The sequence below is a fragment of the Argiope bruennichi genome, chromosome 5 (genome assembly GCF_947563725.1).
Source record: "Argiope bruennichi chromosome 5, qqArgBrue1.1, whole genome shotgun sequence".
NCBI classification, from domain to species: Eukaryota; Metazoa; Arthropoda; class Arachnida; order Araneae; family Araneidae; genus Argiope; species Argiope bruennichi.
Window position 1 is genome coordinate 126,558,171 of NC_079155.1, and position 14,278 is coordinate 126,572,448.

A 14,278-nucleotide genomic window follows, 5' to 3' on the forward strand; every position below is an offset into this window, starting at 1 on the left:
AAAGCGGTGACTGAAAAACGCAATGACTTAACTATATCAAATATGGTATGAGATCTTGTGATTATGATTGCAGCTCTGTGTTAGATTTTTATTTCAGTCAGTTATGAAAAACACATTCGATTTTCGGATCCTATTAACTGCATGCCAGGAATTCATCGCCGGAAAAATCATCAAGGAACACACGATAGAGTTAGTAAAAATACGAAATCCACGCCAAAGGTTAATATTTCATAATTATTGTACGCCAATGCCATATCCACGCCAAAGGTTAATATTTCATAATTATTGTACGCCAATGCCATCAAGTTCTCTGGGATAACACCAGTATTAGAGTATGCATGAAAGTTTAGGGGAGACCATTTCCCATCCAATCTTATATTTATTAAGGAACCTAGAAAGAAATTATTTTTATATTCATTACAAGGTTAAGTCGTAAGTTCTTAACATAAAAACAATGTATTGCCATCAAGAACAGACACATTCAAGAAAGACATAGTTAAATTCAATATATTAAGGGGTACAAATTTGAATAGCTAAGCAATTAAAACTGAAATAATAAAATAATTAAGTTGAATAAAAATGCGTTATAACAATTATATTAACAAAATTCTTTAAATATTTTATTATATGAGATCACGGAGAGCTCAAAGAAAAATCTTCAATTATTACAAAGGGGAAGAATGAATGAATAGTTTTTTAAATAACAGCAGGAGTATTCGCAGATCTGAACGATGATTCTGACAGTGCAGCACCTACTGGAATAATCAAGTAAACAGCGCGGCTACCTCTTGTTTTGATTCCAATCCAATTTAAGTAGTGGGTTAGCTTCTTTGCAATGTAAGTTTTCCCCCTGGCGGGCAATCCAACCATGGCAATGACATGTGGCAGATTAACATAATTGGTCCGATCACCTAAAAAAAAGACATTTCGTAGAAAAAAAATTCAAAAGATGCGGCATATATCATTATAAAATGAGTTCAAATTCATAATTAATGCAATTTTAATTTTAATTTAATTTTTTTTTTTTTTACTTTTAAAGAGTTTAATGCAAAGAGTGGTTTTAGAGGTTATTTATATAATACACAAACCAAATATACAATACACACACACAAATATATACATATAAATATAATTAATAAATAACGTTAAGTACTACAGTTAGTGTTCAATTGCCCCTTTCTGAAATATAGTTTTAAACACCAAATTGTGACAGGCATAAAGCCATGCTACTTTAATAGCCCAATACTTGCTTAGTTTATTATGCTTATGATCTTTTTTTAATGAAACTACCTCCATAGCTTTAGTTTTAATAGAAATGCCATGGGACTAATCTATTTTGGTACAAAATTTTTAATTAAATTCCCGTCAATTCCAAAAAAGTTTAAAAACAATTTACAAATAAATTCCTTAAAAATATCGAAAAATGGCACATTGCCTTTGAGAGCATTTTTATTTTTTATTTTTCAGCAATTGAAGAAAATCACACGTTTAAATATTTGACGGAACAACGGAAAGATTTGAATTTCAGTTTATCAATGCAATCTGTTGAAAATTGTGGGAAAAAAATATTTTTAAAGAATCGCCAAAATTTAAGGAAAATTTGCGTGGCAATTAAACATATCATTAAAAAGACAATTTTTTTAAACTTTAAAATGGCGTAAAAAGCAATTTTTTGCTATAATGGCTGAAAAATATTGCATAAAAAAAATTGTCAAAACGTTTTGAGGTACACATTTAACGCCTTCCATAATAAACCTGCACAAAATTCAGAAGTTTCAAATGGTCTATACTGTAGAGATCCGAAACACATTACTTATTAGTAAGTATGCCGGGAATTTCGGTTATATTTTATTTCAGTTAAATCATTGATATAGCTTCACTTGTACGATTTTGTTGAGTTGTCAGACATTAAAGTTGGTTTAATTGTCTTACGTATGTGATAGAAAAACCAACACTTGCCTGTTGCGCCTTGCCAGTGGCCACCTTAAATGTCTTTTCTTTTCTCAGGGTGAAAAGTTTTACCCTCTTTGCCCGAAATGCTGCCAGCATCAGGCCTCTGCTGAACATATTCTGGACTGTCTAGAATTTCATTGGGGAGAAATTTATTCTTCTCCCTTCCTCGTTTTTGACTTTCTTCTTGTCAACGGATTTTTGGATTTGGTCTGACTAAGTCAGGCCATGGAGATTAGCAACAACAACGTATGTTCTGTATTTACATGACCATAATGGAGACAAGTCCCATGACATTACAGTGCTATTAAAAATGCAATTGTGCAGTTTATCTCGCTTCTAAATATCGGAGTACTGTAATTTCACTTTTTTTTTTTTATTTGTCTTTTAAGTTACACAAATATTAAACAGGGTTCTTCTTTAATTTACAACAATAGAAGAAAATCCCGAGATTAAATATTTAATGAAACAATGAAAACAGATGAATTTCAGAGCAAATTGTTTGAAATAAGGCTAAAAATATTTCTTTAAAAATTGTTAAAATTCAAGAAAAAAATCACCAGTCAGAACAATTTTTAAAAACTAAAATGTACGCTGCCATCGTCTGTTATTTTATTATGGAAAAATGATTATAGATTGAAAAAATTTATTTGATGTTCCTTTTCAATTACGTACGTTTCACAATTACGTAAACAGCATTTTTAATCGAATGCCCGCGGACCCTATTCAGGGTAGCGGTCTTAGTTAGCTGTCTCGTCGAAAATCCTGATCGCCCTCAGTGGAATAGTAACCGGAAGGCAATAAAATATTCGATTTCTAAGCAACCAGTCATAGGGATGCCATCGGAACGAGAGATTAGTGTGTTTATATCATTCTTGGAAATAAAATATTGTGAAGGGACAAAATATAATGCAATGTCTTGCGTGCCATTTATATTTATTAAACTACTGATGATGAAAAATTTATATTTTGTCTTGAATGCCTGTTACCCTCGCTAAGCTTCAAGTCCCGTTCCGAACAACCCGTACACGTCTTGAGATAAGCACATTTTGCTCTCTTTTCCTTCTCTTGTGGTTTTTCGGGGTTTTTTTTTTATGTCTGTTCATTTTGCGGACAATTTTCAGGAAGCTCCCGATCGACGATCCACAGGCGGGGATGGTCCTACAGACGGGATGGTTGTGTGGTACTTGCGCTCAATAAATTTCCCCCTACCATTCAAGACTTAAATAAGGTTACCACATTCCCGACTTTTCAACCTCAATACTGTGCCTTTCTGGAACTTTCGACGCCACTTAAACTCTAATCCAACTCACTTCTACCATAAGCTGATGTTCATTTGAAAAATCACAGCAAAACAAACTCTTGGCAATACACAGAATTTGATACTTGAACACTAAGTGAAATTCGTCATCTTTTCTCCACGACGGGAAATTCAGAATAATTGTAATCATGAGTTATTTACTATACTTATAAAACCGGTTGATTACTTGATTACGCCTGTAATTCGTAGCTGTACGATTATTTTTCCTTGTACAGTGGGAAATGCCATTGTTCTTTTATTATCTAGAAAATATTAAGTCTCAAAATATTTGGAACGAAGTAACAGAAATCATAATTAAATAAGCATTTAAAAAAAAAATATTTAGAACTAAGTAACAGAACTCATCATTAAGTATGCATTTTCCCAAAGTTCCATCTTAAATTACAAGTCCAAAAATTGGTTGGGAGTGGATATTTCTTTTTTTAAAATAGACTAACATTTTTAAAAATGTTCTCTTCCGTATTTTAGAAATTATCTCTAGATTTTCCGAACCGTCTTAACTTTTCTTCCAGTCTCTAAAAAATGAGGAAATGTCCCTCGCATTACTCTAAATTATTTCGCTTTTAATTCTTGTTACAGATTCTGCCTAAAGACAATTCAATTGTGATAAGGCGATGTAATATTTCAGGAATCAATTGAGCCTGTAATATGTACATCCGTTGTCTAATTGAGAATGAGCATACTTTTCAACTAAACGAGTTTCCCGAGCTATTTCATAGCAGAAGGAAATTCAAAAATTACCTGAAATGCTATAAATATTTCGCAACGACAGCATTTTACAGAGCGATTGGAATTATGTTGTTATCGAAGTAACTGTCATCTTACAGCCACAAAGTCAAGAACAGAAAATATGTCTAAAAGAATTTGTTAATCCAATTGATTATCGAAAAACACCGCATTAATATATTAAGCGCATAAGCATCTCGAAGCTATGTTTTTAAAATTTGAATAATAATCAGGGAAAAAAATTATTTTTCATAAAAAATTAAGTATATAAATTAATCGGCCCGAAATATTACAAAAAAGACTTTGGCATCATCATTAAATTTTAAAAATTACTCTATTTCTTACAATACTTTCCATCGCTGCAATGAAATTCAAATACTTTTCATTGTTTACAATATACGATTACACAAATATACTATTGCCTGCGTTTAATAAATTAACAACTCCATTCAACTCAATTGATAATTGAAATATTAACTATTTTAAAATTCAATTACTAGTTAGCCCATTTGTAAAATAAGAACACTTTCCTTTTAACGTTCTCCTTCACTCACCTTTTTTGGGTAGATTCAATTTTTTTTTTTCTTTAAATCGTTTTTGATCGCATTATTTGTGAATTCATAGTTCCAATCCACTTAAAAAATTTTTACAATAAACTACAGATTATATGTCGAATTCCGCGAAAAATGCACAAAATGATCGAAACAGGATACAAATCAACATGAAAATGCCTCGGAACATATTCTACTTGCAATAATGGGCTTAAGTATACAATTCATAACTCATAATAGATTTCAGTACTTCAGTAAGTAATTTTTTCTTTCTTTTTTATTAAAAACAGCAAATATGTTTCTTGTCAAAACTCCATGTTTTAAATTTCAGATTAATTTTTTTCAGCAAAATACTGGAATTAACAATAACAAATAATTCGCCCACGAATAACCGAGAGTATACTGTACATAGGTTACTTCCCTCTTATTATTTTACGATTTAAAGTACTAGAGAATTATAATTTGATGCAGTTACATCAGTTCACTGGGCCGAATTGATGAACAGACGAATTTTACAAACAACAGAAAGCAACACCTCAACGAAACAACGAACTTTATGCATTAATATACATGTTTATAAAGAGGGGGAAAAAAATCAAAAATACGTCTTGCCATACCTGAATATTTTCGCTTATCAAACGGACGTAGAAAATAGTTGCCTCTTTTTGAATTCATCTTGATCGCAACTGAACAGTTGAGAAGTTATACAGGAAATGGTTGCCTTTCTACCACTACGAAAAGGTAAGTATGGCAGGTAGGAAGAAACTTATAAAAAGGAAACAAAACTAAATTTTGCTGAGCTGTCGTTTTTTTCCTCCTCTTCGTGCAAAGAAAATAACTATCGCTGGGACTCGTTTTATAATAATCAGAAAGAAAGATAATTTAACAGCCACTCATTTAATGCAACCAGACGACCTTTGGAAGGAGGAAAAGGTCATTGCTGTGTGCAGGCTTTTAGAAAATGATCATGAAGAAAAAACAAAGAAATCGGCATCTGGCAACAGCTCAACCGGCTGGGAACCTAGCGAGAAGCTATTTATTTTAACTGTCAAGTTCATTATGGGCGACAGTCCTCCAAGTCGGTTACGGGAACTCTCACCACATGGTCGGGTCGTGGATCTCATTTGCTGAGATTAATAGGAAGTGAGTCAGAGCATTCACTTTTGACAATGGACGATAAGATGAACAATTCCATTGAAGAATATGTGATGCAGATAACCGAATTCAAATGAATAAATTTGTCGAGGTCTACAAGAAGAGCGGGAGGGGCACGCATTATTTGCTCTCTACTACACGAGGCTTCCTTTAACTCTGAATCCCATACTCAACGGGGTCAAGTTAACTTCCAATTTTTATAAGTAAAAACTGCTGCAATAGTTTCTCCGATTTGTAGCATTTTACTAAAACGATGCATTTTTCCGTATAAAATTTAATAATGGATTGATTGCAATAAATTGCTCCATTCTCGAATTTTGGAATCGCTAAATTGTTTTCGGCTAAGTTGTTGCTAGAAACATATAAGATTTAAAAAGTCCTGTTCTATAGATATAAGTATTTAGCAGGGGTGGATTTAGACATTTTGCGGCTCCAAAGAGTATACATTATGAAGACCCTCTTTTTGACTATTTCAACACATTTTTAACTTAATTAACATGCACATTTTTTTTTATTTTTCTCTTATTTTAGTAACATTGAAAAAGTGTATCTGCTTTATTTACTTATTATGCAAACTTTTCTCTTGCAAGAAGAGCAAAGGATTTTAAAATTAAACTGCTAAATTAAAGTTATCAAGTAAACAAGTCACTATTTTTCATTACAAAGAACAGCAGTGAGAAGAAAATCCTTAAATAGAGCAACGAAGGTGCAATCCTTCCGAAAACATTAAAAATTATTCGAAAGGCAAAAACAAAGACTAGATTTTGGCAGTAGTGGGATGATTATGATTTGGCGCCAGTCAAACACCATTCTGCTTTTAAAAATAACCTGGCTAAGGCAAAAACTGCACGGCTAACAGAAATTCTAAAATTGTTTTGAAATGGCACATAAAACTCTCAACATGAGGATTTTTGTATTAATTTTATTACAAAAGATAGCGTTTTAAAAAAATTCAAATCGCTCTTCAATGTAGAGTTATCAACTGCTTACAAAATTTAACAATTTAAATAATATTAATATATTCTTAAATTATGATTCACAAACCGAGGGAATATGTGAATAAGCTCAATGTAAATTCTTTCTTTTCAACAAATTCGCAGTAGAATTCATCAACTGTTTAAATCTATACTTGACCGTGTTCTATTCTAAATTTAAATTCAATCTTGGACAATTTTTTAGACATCTGTATAAAGCTGAATTTAGTCTACGGTTTTTCTTTTTTCCCATGTCGTACTGTATCCAACGAGTAAAACTTCGTAAAATTTTCAGCATAAACAGGCTTTAAATAGGAAACTCGCAGTAAATGTTTTCGTACAAGTTAAGCCATTAAAATTTATACCATCATAAGGTTTTTTTTTTTTTTTTTTTTTTTTTTTTTTTGCATAATGTATATCAAGTCAATTGTTACTATATTATGATAATTTTGCCTATTGCTTTTTGTCCGCTTTTGATTCTAGTACACTCGCACCAATGAATTTCTTTTTAAAACATTGAATTACAGATCTATGAGATATTTAAAAGTGAAATTGTCTAATTTTCTATATTTATATTCTAGATATATGTATCACGTCAGTTACGGCGATTTTGCTTCCCGTAACTTTCCGCGTACGATCAATTTGAAATACCACTATCTATCGATTACAGTAACTCATTTTGATTAAAATCAATTTAGATAATTCAAAGTTAGTTTTACTCATTATTTCGCTCTTTGTATGATGTAAGTAAATTTGCAGATTCGAAAAATAACAATAATCTCACAGAATTTCAGATAATATTCTTTCAAGTTTTTATTATTTTTTTAATTAAATAATCACACAATCGAATCAAGGAAAGCCAGTTAGTGTGGGGGGGGGGATCATCGAAAAAATGACAAGAATTTTTTTTTAAATGTTTATTTACCTGCAACTTTTTATTATTATCCGAAAGAAAGAAATGAAACAATATCTTGCTGATAAGAATATCAAAAATACTTTAAGTCGATTTAAATACAATCAAATACATTTAAAATATCAAAAATCAAATAAATACTTTCTAACTATTTAAAATTAATCATAAAATCGAACCATCATAAAAGCATAACAGTTAAAATTAACCACTTACTAAGGCCGATGCATTTGATTCTTTCTTCCATGATCTCTACAGGAAGTTGTTTGTAGTGCGTTAAATCTTCCATTTTCATTTATTTAAAAATTGAATGAATGCAGAAATTACGAAGGAAAAAAATCGTTAGAATTCAGCAAAATTGCCAGTATCACTAACGTGTTCTTTAAACGATAAGCAAATGCTTCAACTAAAAATCACAACCCCGGTAGAAGATACCAGACAGAATAGAAGGAACCTCACAGCGAATAGCTGAATAGAAAGGAAAGGAATGCAAGGGGGTTGGGGTCGGTACTTTCACTTTGTTGGTTGTTTTTCGGAAACTCGCGGTTTTACACGTATCGACATAGGAAGGTCAATTTTGAAGGTCACATCGTGTCGGTAATTTAAAATACCACGAGTGATTTTTCTGACTACACTAAACTGTATGATACTATTATCAAAAACAGGATTTTTTTTTGGGGGGGGGGTGGCAAAAATGTTAATCCAATTCCTTATCAATATGTCTTCAAAAGAGACAGAATTTTATCTCATTCTCACATAACAATCACCATGATGTACGAAATCAAGGGGCATAGTGATAGAATGAACACGTATAGTATCTTGCCTCGGCACTGAAGAGTAAACATCAGAGCACGTGTGTCACTTTTTTAGACAATTTTGAAGAAGCGATGGAAAAAAAAAAAAAAAAAACCCAAACATCGGGAACTGATGACATGTGCTGAATCAAAAATACTGTTTAGGGATGAAAAAGTTATTGATGCCTTAGGCCCAACTTACTTTTGCACACCAAAAACTTATTTTTAATAGGAATATTTCAAAATTATTATTTCATTATTTCAACGGTGAAAATCTTTTGAACTTCAATATATACAAGATTCATATTCTAAATATCTTAAGCAATGAATTACAGAAATTATAATATTTATTGTAGGAAAGTTTAGACTTGAAAGATTCATTTAAAATTTTTCTAAATAACTATTTTGAAGTGATTTTTCTTTAAATTATCATTAACTCTTCAGTTCCTTACTTTCTTACTCTGCAATCATTTCACAACTTTTCTAACAGAAATGGTGACGCGTCTGGGAAAAATCAAAGCCCTATACTCTATATATTGTGGAGAGAACCAAGATACCTGATAACCAGACTCTATGTAAAACAGAAATTAACAATATTTGTAGAAATTAAGTTATTGAATAGTTCATATACATTAAAACAAGTCAGTATCAGTGGTAAAAGCAGAAAAGGAGAATTTTCTATCAAATATTTTAAATTAATGTGAATTACTATTTTAAGCAAACAATGGGACAAACACATGACGTTTGATTTCTTTATGGCGCAATTAAGACGTTAAAAGATGAAATGAAAAAAAAAAAAAGGAAAATATTTAACGAATCAATTAGTAATTAAAGCGCATAAAATTTTAAAGAAATTAAAGCAATACAGAATGAAATGCATGGCATAATCTTATAAATTTTAATGTTATGGCATATATATTATTGCTTAAAATAAGGAAAATATGTTTCCAAGACTGGTGGTAGAACGAATTCATATGGCAAACAATAACTTGGTTTAAAGTATACTATAAACAGAAACAAGTTTCGATAACTGATTTTAATCTTTCTTGACGAAAGTAAATGCAAACATATTATAAAAAAAAATAAAGAGTATTTTCCCGTACGCTTTCTCGCATACTTAAACAAGGATTGAAACTCATGGCCTACAGATAATATCTCTGCGGCTCAGCAAACATAGCAACATGCAACAATATAAATTTCAAAATTCCTAATTATGCAATCCAAACAACATTCATTCAGTTAGTTTAGTTGTATTAACGTCCCGTTTTAAAGCAACACTATGGCTATTTCAGGGACGGACTTCGTCATTTTGAACCGAGGTCAGATGACGACACCTGATCTGGTACCAACTCTCTAAACTTCCACACCACACCAGCGGGATGACGTTTGGCCCCAACGGATTTAATGTGCACCAGACACGCTTACACGACGGTTATTCGATGGAATCGGGTCTCGAACTTGAAACCCTCCGGTTCTGAAGCTGAGATCTGAGACTTACCAAAGCGACCCCAACATTCGCTCAGATCATTACGATGATGCGAGATAAAAAAAACAGTAAAAGGTTTCAAATGTAAACTACTTCTCACAGAAAGATTGTTGAAATAGGAAGATTTAATGTATTATATAACATGCAATTTGAAAAATGAAGTTGGAAATGTGTTGCTCAAAAATATTCGGAAAAAATTTTAAGCCCTGCAAATGAATTTGGAACTGCTTGAAAATTTAATATCACTGAAAAAGCTTTCTTCGTTTTCTTAAATTTCTTCATCGATATAAAAGCAATACCTAATCACATGCAAATGGAAGCAATCGAAATCCAATGCAAAATACTTAGGATTCATCTTTAATTAATTAAAAAGTAATTTCTGCGGGAAAAAAAAAATCTGCTGAAATAAAAGAAAATATGCAAAGCGTCTGGGAAAAAAAAAAAAAAAAAAAAAAAAGATTTTTACCGTTACCGTTATTCATTTTTATAAAATGTTTGTAAAGTAAATCTACGTTTCTGTAAAACTTTTTATCTTATGTAAGCCACATTAACTTGAAACTTGTTTATTTGACATATGCCATGCATTTGAATTTGACATCTTTGGCTTACATTAAATTGAAATATTTAGTGTTTAATCTGAAGCTTATGTTAAGAGAATCTAACAAGCATTTTGAAAAAGTATTTCTTCTATTCGCTGCTGAACTGGGCTCAAAATTTGACAATCATCGATAATTCATGCATAAACACTGCATGGCATAATTCACGCATCAAATGTCATCGAGTGTTTTTGAATCATCACGGTCATACGCACACGGACAGACGGATATTCAGCTTGTTTGGGGATCTGATTCAAAGTTTGACACACCTAAAAGTTTGATTTCAAGTTACATCCAAGTCACTTATGACGAAGTGAGTCGTATTTAAAGATGTGCACAAAATTTAATTCATCTAGCTCGTCGGATTTTTGAACTATCCTATTCACATGGAAGGTAGAGAGAGACAGGCAGCAATTTCAATCTGAATTTCTGTCCGAAATCCGACAAAAATACAAGATTTTAATATAAATACGGCTTACAAAATTTCGTTTTTCTATCTCGCTTTCAAGTTGCGCTTTAAGCTACGTGTTCATGAACAAAATTTCAAAATTGCATTTTTCGCACTCAGAAAGATCGATAACGGAAACTCATGTGCACAAAACACAAAGGATATTTTAGAACAGACCTCGCAATTTTGAACCATGGTCAGATGACGAGGACGGTATCGAAGCTGACACCCTCTATCCGTACCACCAGAGCAACATTTGAGCCATGACGTCAGATTTAGCGTACAACAGTCAGATTTTGAGCCCGGAATTTTGAGTAGGGGTAATGATGAGCTGAATTCATTTTGTAGTGTCATATTCACAATACGAACTTTAAACATACATTTTACATCACCTAACTACAAACAGTATCGCGCTGTCCGGTAGCGTCATTCTGCAAGATGCGCAAGGGATTTCGAAATTAAACAGACATAAAACATTTTATGCATTAGTAATTTCGTTTCCACAGCAACGAATATTATATATATATATACTAGCCGCCTTTGGCGACCAGTCGGTTCGCCAATCTTAATGTTGGTTTAAATTTTAATAATTAAATATTTTACGCAATTCCTACTTTAATAGATTCTTTATCAAAATATTTTAAAACTTCAAATTTTGATAGTCATATAATTCACTCATAATATTATAAAGGTCTTCAGTCATCACTCATAATAATATAAAGGCCTTCAGTCATAACGTAATATGTATCTCTCTAATTTTCTGTTAGCTCTCGTAGAATTTATGCTTTAAATTAAAGTGGAAAGAATTAATCTGCAATTAATATAATAATATTTTTTGCTGAAACAAAGTATTTTTTTATAATATGATTACTGATAACAGAGTCACTGAGCGTTTAAACTTTATGGGCACTAAAGAATATCTTTCTTAATTTATGTAATATCTCAAGAATTTGTCAACAAAATATTCTCAGATTCATCATGACCAGAAAGATTAATTAACAATGTTTCATTTTAAATGCATCAAACATTAAGAAAATAAATAGAATCGTTTCAAATAATCAGCCGAAAAATCGTAAGCCTAGCCTCATGACTGTTGGGGGAAAAAACTGAAGTCGTACTTATTTGGCGGCGTTCCACCCCTACACCGTGCACGAAGCACATCGTTGGTGGTACTTATTTGGCGGTGGGGAAAATGAAAAGATTTTTTTTGGCGGTAAAGTTAGTTTTTAATTAATAATTAAAATTCTAATTAAAAATTCAAAAAAAGGGCTATCCTATCTTTTAAGTTAGATCAAACTGCACACGGTGTGCAAATTTGATTAAAATCGGTTAAGTAGTTTAGGAGTCCATCGCGGACAAACAACGTGACACGTAATTTATATATATTAAGATAACAATAAACATTTTTTTATGTGGGAAAAGTCGCATTTGTTCAGAGTTAGAAGTAGATAGATTACTAAGCAGTTAGTCGATTTTCGTACATAAAAATAGCGTTAAAAATTTTAAAAAACCATGCAATTTAGTTTTATTATATACTGGCGATCGAACACTTATTTTCACAGCGAAATATTGATACACTGACAAAAGCAAATGAAAGAAAAATTAAAATTATATTAGCATTATCTATATATTTGCTTACATGGATAGATGAACACACGAAATGCAGAAATAGATAAAACTGTGTGTGTGTGTTTTCACATAACGCAAGATTCCGGGCAACAAGTTCCCTTTCCACAATAAACATCGTTCATTGAGCTTACTTCAGTATCTTTATAAGCAGTTTTTAAACAACAGCTACTACGAAAGATTGAAATAAAGCATTTAATTAGAATCATCTTACAGAGTACAGCATTTTACATATAAAAAATTTTAAGCATAATTTCAAACAAAATGGTAAAAAAATTACAAATCTTTTTAAAACATTCTAAATACTCATACATAAAATTTGTAAGGGTTATTGACTCGTGAATCATTCCATCCAGTGGGGGCAAAATAAATAAAAGAATAACACTGATTTGCGAAAGAAAAATACTGTTTTGAAACTTAAGCTACAGTTGATTTACTTATATTATCCTCAAGTACAAGACCTCAGTAAATTAAATGATGGCACAAAATTAGATTGCTCCAAAATGACTGCAAAAATATCTCGAATTTCACCTTCACCTCTAAATTTGCGACACCCTTAAGCAGTTACCTATTCGATAATCTTGTCCTGATAAAAATGTCTTCGATAGCCTTTCAATTTTTACAGTCCTCCAATATTTGGAAGAAACTAATAGTATCGAAACTTAAACGAAACAGTGACTTCGCAAGTTGCTTAATAATAGAGGAAAAGGAACAAGATCGATGACTGCATTCGCAACACTACGATACTCATTTCCTGCTTCCTGGATTGCTGATAGATGGGATATTGCATTTTACGAGAGAGTTGCATTTTAGGAAACATCTGGGAAGTGAAGTCTCTTACAGTGCCATTAGGCTAGACTATTTCGTAAAATTAAAATGCAACCATTAACATTCGCAAAATAGATTAAAAAATGAAATTGCTTAAAATGAAAGTAGGAAATAATCACTGAATACGAATCGTTAATTTATTTATTACTAGCCACCTTTGCTCGGCAAAATTTAAATAATTAAATATTTTATGTAATTAATACTTTAATAGCTTCTTCATCAAAATATTTTAAAACTTCAAATTTTGATAGTCATATAATTCATTCATAATATTATAAAGGCTTTCAGTCATAACGTCATATGTATCTCACTAATTTTTTATTAGCTCCCGTAGAATTTATGCTTTAAATTAAAGTGGAAAGGATTAATCTGCAATTAATATAATACAAAGCATACAACTAACCTAAAAATAATTTAAATCAAGTCCGCATCCGTTGAAAAAAGTTGTCAACAATCAGAACACAATACGCATGCGTGAATTTTCAACGCCAGTTGGGGTAACGCTATACAGATTAGAAATTTTTAATTTATTCTGTTTTATTTTAATTCAAAAGTACTTCAGAAGGAATCTGAAAGATCTATTAATTACAATGTTTAATTTTAAATGCTTCAAACATTACAAAAATAAACAGAATCGTTTGAAATAATCGGTCAAAAAATGTTAAGCCTAACCTTATTAGCGTGGGGAGAAAGAAAAAAAAAACTGAAGCCTTACTCATTTGGTGGTGGGGAAACGAAGATTTTTTTTGTTGGCGGGAAAGTTAGTTTTTAATTAATAATTAAAATTCTAGTTAAAAAATTCAAAAAAAGGGACCCCAGGTGCACATTTCCGACTTCCAAAGTATAAATGTACCAAATTTGGTAGCTGTAGGTCAAACGGTCTGGCCTGTAGAGCGCCAACACACACCACACA

At 31.6% G+C, this 14,278-nt stretch overlaps 1 protein-coding gene across 8 annotated transcripts in view; it reads right to left on the reverse strand.

Annotated features, from left to right (window-relative positions):
- LOC129968615 (6-phosphofructo-2-kinase/fructose-2,6-bisphosphatase-like) overlaps positions 1 to 14,278 on the reverse strand; it is a 67,585-nt gene that overhangs the window by 31,246 nt on the left and 22,061 nt on the right. For 2 of the 8 annotated variants that reach the window (XM_056082691.1, XM_056082686.1), the window contains exon 2: positions 786 to 911. In XM_056082691.1, the coding sequence (XP_055938666.1) occupies positions 786 to 911 (126 nt within the window). Of the gene's footprint in view, positions 1 to 785; positions 912 to 5,165; positions 5,483 to 7,803; positions 7,993 to 14,278 lie in introns of those variants that run through there. The other 6 variants (XM_056082689.1, XM_056082684.1, XM_056082683.1 and 3 more) reach the window with 6 other exon arrangements.